Source organism: Trematomus bernacchii, unplaced genomic scaffold, assembly GCF_902827165.1.
Source record: "Trematomus bernacchii unplaced genomic scaffold, fTreBer1.1, whole genome shotgun sequence".
NCBI classification, from domain to species: Eukaryota; Metazoa; Chordata; class Actinopteri; order Perciformes; family Nototheniidae; genus Trematomus; species Trematomus bernacchii.
The window spans coordinates 5,215,647-5,222,268 of NW_022987313.1; the positions used below are offsets into that span (position 1 = coordinate 5,215,647).

Below are 6,622 nucleotides of genomic sequence, written 5' to 3' on the forward strand. Positions count from 1 at the left end.
TTATTATCGGATCAATAACACAGCAACATTTGGTGCATAGCTGAGATGGCTGGCTTCTTCTCTGGTTACACATTGCTAGCATTCACCACTCGTTCCCACTTTATAGGTGACAAACTGTGAATGAGGGCAGGAATTCAAATAGAAATCCTTTTAAATGAGAGTCGCATAGCGCATCCTAGATCACATCTGGCTGTGCTACTGTCTCTAAAATTCATAAAGCTGCTAAATTATCAACACTCTATCAGTGTGAAAGTTTCCACAAAACCTCCATTTCAACAAAGTGATCTCTTCCCAATGGTGAGTGGTATTTCATGCTTTAAATTAGTTATAGAACAGAAACAATTACTCATAATGCCATGCAAGTTGAACATTGAGGAGATGCGGCACTTTACCATAAAAATATTTATTGATATCACAATCTTCTTGGACAAATGAGAAATGACACACAAAGAAATGTCCCAGAAATATTCAGAAATCCTAAATTCATAACATCTAAGAATGACACCGAGAAATGAAGAACTAAAAAAAGAACATTTTCATCAAATTGAACAAACACAAGCTTTGAGTCTGTTAGGAGCAAACAAATACTTGTATAAGTGAACACATTTTAGTTTTTTTTCCAAAAATGACCTTTATTCTCCACAAAAGATTCCTTCATGGATAAATGAGAAAGTCCACCCGAAACAAATGGTATGGTCATCTTATCTCTCTTTAGAAAACACAATAACACCATATTTTAAAACACTGGCCTAACCAAACATTTTTTGAAATACACATAAACACCAATAAATAGAAACACTTAATAGAGCAAATAATAATAACAACCAACAAATGTGTCATGATGACATTCACAAATGCAGATAAGTGGACGATGACAACTACTGTACCAACAAAGAGCATGAAACCAAGATAACCAGGGACGTTGGAGGGAATCCCTGCTTGATGCTTTTCATCCTCCTGTCCCTCCACTCATCCCTCTATCTCTCTGTCCTCTGCAAAAGTCTGTTGTGATCATGTCTGTCTCAGTCCAAACAGGTCACTGTGGCTCACACCTTGCCAAGGCCTGTGCTGCACCGGCAGCATCAGGAGAGAGGGAGGAAGAGAGATGCTGAAGAGAGAGAACAGCAGCACAGATTATAGCCACTCGGTCTCTCTCTGCCTCTCTCTGCTTTATCTCCATGGTGCACACACGTCGACCTGGAGCAAGGCTGTATACTGGCAGGGGACGCCAGGAGCAGAGAGAAGGGGGTGGATAGACGGGGATGGAGTGTGTGGGGGGGATAAAGGGACACGCTGCTTCAATAGCGGAGCAGGTCCAGGGACTAATTGGATCTGGTAATGGCTGGTCAATGTGACTGAGGGGCTCGTTAGAACCAATACAGCTCCTTGCCTTTCTTGTGCTGCTGGAGGCCTGAGAAAAAAAGGACAAGAGGAACAATGAGGAGAACAACAGCGAACAACAGAACACAGGTTGTCATGGAGCATACTTTTGCCAAACATCCTGTTTTAAAGGGGGAAAAAAGAGAGCTTCTGTAATGATTAGGATGTGTTATGTGTGCATGTGGGTGTGTGTGAATGGCTGTTTAAATCATAGTCTGTAGGTTTGAATGCGTATGTGTTTCTGTGTTTGATTAAGTGTAATCTATATTCAATACCTGGAGTGAAATGTATTTAGAAATGAATGGGACCAATAAAACAAAATCTTTACCCTGCAGAATTTCACCGTGCTCTCAATATGCTCAATTCGATAGTGTTTCATATTCTTTTATCCATAAATTATCTATACTTGCCATTTGCATTTGTTGAACCTGAGGTCTGAGTGTGTTTCTTTTCATTTTCTAATTTCCATATCTGATTTGTACACTGACTGTAAACAAAGGAACACTTTTCCCATATTGTTTTTGCTGATGCCTGACACGGTTGAGTAGTAATACCTGCATCCATGTTGAGGGCCAGCGTCTGGCTGAGGTCTCCTGGTGGAAGCAGGCTGGGCCAGGAGGCAGTGGGGTCCAGCTTGCTAACTTCATAGTGGCTTTGCAAGGTAAGGGGATGAGGCGGCCTCACTGTGGGCATGAGCAGGGGCCCGTAGTGGGGGTCCAAAGCTGACGGTGAATACAGTTCATGCAGTGGCCTTGGGTGGCCGTAGGCTTGGGCCTGGGGGTATCCCCAGCTCTCTGGTGGGTGATGATGCGAGTGAGGATGAGCGTGTGGGTGGGGATGAGCGTGTGGGTGTGGCAGCCCTGGGTGTAACGTTGAGGCGTATGGGTCCATGGAATAGGAAGGCACACCCGTCTCACAGTGGGAGCGGCTCTGAGGCGGGGAGTAGTTACTGTCCCAGAAGGATGGGGGGAAGCTTCGTCGACTCCTGCTAGGCGACGGAGTATCTAATGGGAGAGGGAGACAGAGAGGGGAAGGAAGATAAACAACAATGACATTTAGGCCAAGTCACAAACTGTTGCACAACTCTGTAGTGAATCACTTTGATTTATAGAGACATGTGGTAAAGGCTTGAGCTTTGCGAGAGGAGCAACCCGTGCTAAAACGTAGATTTCACTCACATGACTGCTACACCCTCTAGCCCAGATATCTTCCCCATTGGATCATACTGTCACACAGCCCAAGCCCCCAAAAGACACAGAAATAAACACAACCACATTCTAACAGACAGAGGAAGAGAGAGACAGAGAGGGAGACAGAGAGACAGGTAGAAGGAGAGATGTCGTTATATCCTAGGATTCTATATAAGGTAGACGCTCTGACCTGGACGGAGCCCAAGAATCACAGATTCCTAAATCACTCGCTGTGGTGACATCTCTCACTCTCATGTCAGCCCAGTACTTCTGAAAGTCTCACAACACACTCACGCACACACACAGACACACACACCAAACTCTTTGGCCCTGTACTTCCACCCGCCGGCCCTCTCCAGTGTCTCCTGCACCCCCACCTGTTGTTTTCTCTGCTCCCCCCTCTCCTCGCCCTTGACAGAATGTAGGGGCGAGCCATTATATGTTTTTAGCAGTATACTTATATATATAGATATTCCTCTGAAAAAAGAAACCATGCGACACCCTGAGAGCTAGTGTTTCCCTCTGCCCCTATCACACGGACCACAGCATATATAAATCTGACCAGCAGGCAGGCAACTGACTGAGCAACCATTGTGGGGCAAGAGCTGGAGTGATAGTCAGAATGGCAGCCGGAGAGACGTTTGAAGGGGATACGCCGGCGAGGCTCTGCGCTTACGGCCATGTATAAACATAGCATCTGTTGTGAGGCAGGAAGCGTGTGTTAGTGCCGAAATGAAGACGTCCGACTGAACTAGGAAAGACACTAACAGTGGTAGCAGAGAGAGTAGGGGCTATAGGCCCTATATGGATATTAAAGGGACATCTTCAGGCTGCTGGTAGAAAGGGATTTAGCTGCTTCTAGAAGATTTGCAAAACACTAAGTTTGTACTTTGCAATACACATGAAAGCAAAAACCCTTATAATGCAGTTTTTTTGTAATGCTTGTCAGGGTAACATTTATGTATGTGTATATTTTTTGTAAACGTCCAAAAGTGTTATCATAAATTACAATGGACTATAATTAGTAGTTCTAAAGTGGCAAGTTTTTCAAGCATACCACACAATATAATGATGCCTACACTAACATTTTCCCAAATCTCCAATCCAATAGCACAGCATGCTTTCTCTTGCTCTTCTTAAAAGCTTTACCCTAACCAGAGTCAAAAAGTCCCTTTGGACTCTCAACAGCTCCTGGCCTTTGTGACCTCTGAACCCGACCCCCCCGACCTCTGCAGGAACAACAGTCCCAACAAGCAGCTTTGTTTAGTCCTGTCACATGATCACATCACCTGTCTGTCCCTCTGAACTGTCAACTCACCCTGTGTGGCCTAAAAATCCATCTCAAGACATCACAAAGACAACTGTGGCACACGTGCTCACATTAATAAATGGATATTATAATGACGCAGTGATGTAGTGGAGGGCAAAAAACAACCAAAACTCAGTTTCCCCGGAAAAAGGCTGGCGTGCACCTTCATGAATTAAATGTGATGTAAACATCTTAGTAAGTCAACAGTAGCATTCTGATTGGGACCCATGAAAAAAAAGAAAGTAGTATTCATTCAAATACATCAGTGGTTGTTTGTATGCTGTTCTGAAAATGCAATGTTTTTTACTTCTCCAAAGTCCACTACGTTTTGGTTTTTCCCACTATTCACAAAAGGACTGGTGGGTGCCTTTTTTATCATATTGAAAATGTACAAAGTGGTATACCTGTGCCTGGTTGGTCTGCTGCCCGCCGTTTGCCCTCTCCATCCATGTAGGAGCTGAGGGCCCTGGAGAAGTGCTCGTCCACCACGCTGCTGATGTCCCCCTGGTAGTAGCTGAAGAGAACACAGCGAGAAGTCAGGTACTCTGCCTCAGGGGGCTCCTGCTTCTCCTTGGGGCCCTCCTCTTGCCGTGAAGCCACAGGCGTGAAGGAGGAAGAGGAAGAGTTGGATGAAGATGAAGAGGAAGTTGATCCTCCAGCGCCTGGGCCCCCAGACATCCCCTCGGGACCCCTGGGAGTGTCCATAAAATCCCGGCAGAGAGGAGAAGTGCTGCTCAGAGCAGTGGGAGCCTGTCAGGGGGGGTTAGAGGACAAGCAGGGGAGGAGAGGGTTAAAACAGGTGTTCGAGAGGACAGTCCTGGAGCTGTCTATGACACATTTTGACATAATGTTTTTCTTTGTGTGTGGCAGCGCTGGCATGTGTGTTCGTGCGCGCAAGCAAGTGAGCGTCAGGATTTTAGTTTTGTGTGTGCAGAACTACTTCTGTGCTTGGTAAGACACAAACAACACCGCTAATTTAGATATTCGTGAATTACTTATGCAATCAAATACTCAAATAACAAACGTAAAATAAAAAAACGACATGCTTACGATCTATCAGGTGTCTTGCTTTTACGCACAAGATGCATACATTAGCGGTGCCTCACATCAACTGGTGTTCCCATCACCCCGTTAACACTGAAAAAACACTGAAAAACTAAATAATTATTACGAGAAAAATTCACGTCCTACCTGTAAGCTATTGATAAAAGCAGTCGGTGCGTACGGTGCGTAATGTCCATAGGCTGGGTACATAACATCCAAACAGCTCATGGTAAATGAGCGGTGTCTTCACTGCTCTGTGGAAACCGACCTTGCTGAGAGAGCTAGTGATAACATTCCGTTTTTTTTGCCGAGAAGAAATGAGCTCTGTGATCGCTGATCAGTGTGAGAAAGCCTTGGCCAGACTCGACATAGTCCCCCCAGAAGGAGCGCACCTCTCTGCTCACTGTGTGCGCCACAACAGCTGCGGCAGCAACGTGTGATGAGGTTTATGGAGTAAGCATGAGGCTGTCCTGTCCTGTACATCTCTGTGTCAACCCCTCCCACCTTTACCAGCCCTCCACCCCCAACATCACCACTACCAACACTCCCACTTCCACAACATTGTTTGCTTTGGTATTAATAATGAATTGGCCGTAATCATTGAAATCCTATGATATGAGGAGTCAAAGGTAAATGCAGAAATCACGTCAAGGTCTGGGATTACAATATCTCCATTTTGACATATACTGGCAATATATAGGGATATACAGGTTTTTTTTAAACTGGAAGCATCCGGTGACTAATTATGGCACAACAACTTCTTAATCCTAGTGTAAAATAAAGGTTAAATAGAATGTCATCTAGTTACACAAATAGCGTTGGATGAAGTCATTGAGTTGTATAACCACATGACAATGAACACATGATACTGTGATTAAGTGACATTTTATTTCTTTCCATGTACTGGGGGTACATAAAAATGTTGTGCTCAGTCCAAACTGAAAGTGTATCCGTGGTCTTAAAACAGCCATCGGTTGCCAAGTAAACCTTCAAGTCATCTGAACTATTTAGTGCGTTCCGAGAATGACACATAGGTGTCAACTATAGGTTGCATACACTGGCCATACCAACATAGAGGAGAAAGGGACTCTGCACAAATCTATGACAAATTATCACCTATCAGCAGTGCAAACAAAAAGATATTTTCACACACACACACAAACATACCTGATGACAATCACATCCAGACCCTGAATCACAGGATTCATCCCTGACTATGTACAAAATGACTCAAAATGCATCTTCAAGACATAAAACATATTATACACCAAGCTGGAAACAGTCTCCAGAAAGTGTAGTCTATTTCTCTTGCTTTAAGGGTTTATCGAGGCCTTATGTTTGGGCATGCCAGTCTTTTTGACGAGCACTTCAGAATGCCTAGGAGAACAGTGTGGAAAATGTGCAGAATTCCATGGACGAGTGTCAGATGAGGTGGAATGTCTCTGATGTATGCGAGTGGACGAGCTCTTGGGGAAGTTACATCGTCCCTCTGCTGCGTTCTCTTGATTGAGAACATGACCAACATCTTGCTATGCATACATCACACATAGTATGAATAACTATAGTGGCAGGTTATTGGCATGCTAATGAACAGACTATGCTCTTACATTGCAGTTGATGAGGCTGATGGGCAGCACTGGAGTTCTCACTTTGACGTTGTCAGGCATTACTGTGTTAATAGGAGAACTTTACATCATAG

The 6,622-nt window shown here is 44.4% G+C and overlaps 1 protein-coding gene across 2 annotated transcripts; it reads right to left on the reverse strand.

The window, feature by feature from the left end:
- Positions 1-397: 397 nt before the first annotated feature.
- Positions 398-5,349, reverse strand: vgll2b (vestigial-like family member 2b). 2 transcript variants are annotated; one of them, XM_034128514.1, is made up of 4 exons: positions 5,192-5,349; positions 4,284-4,629; positions 1,935-2,384; positions 398-1,411 (listed from the first exon to the last, which is right to left on the reverse strand). In XM_034128514.1, the coding sequence occupies exons 2-4, from the start codon at positions 4,582-4,584 to the stop codon at positions 1,368-1,370; spliced, it is 795 nt and encodes a 264-aa protein (XP_033984405.1). In that variant the 5' UTR covers positions 4,585-4,629; positions 5,192-5,349; the 3' UTR covers positions 398-1,367. The 2 variants fall into 2 exon arrangements, with proteins under 2 accessions (XP_033984405.1, XP_033984321.1); XM_034128430.1 differs by having other exon boundaries at positions 5,071-5,327.
- Between the last annotated feature and the right edge of the window lie 1,273 nt (positions 5,350-6,622).

What these genes read in the sequence shown, in the direction of transcription:
- vgll2b (XM_034128430.1), bottom strand. Translation starts at nt 5,151, where the DNA reads ATGAGCTGTTTGGATGTTATGTACCCAGCCTATGGACATTACGCACCG. An exon ending in AGCAGACCAACCAGGCACAG is followed by an intron (nt 2,385 to 4,283) that starts GTATACCACTTT and finishes CTCTCCCATTAG; the next exon opens with ATACTCCGTCGCCTAGCAGG. An exon ending in GGCCCTCAACATGGATGCAG is followed by an intron (nt 1,412 to 1,934) that starts GTATTACTACTC and finishes TTTTTTTCTCAG; the next exon opens with GCCTCCAGCAGCACAAGAAA.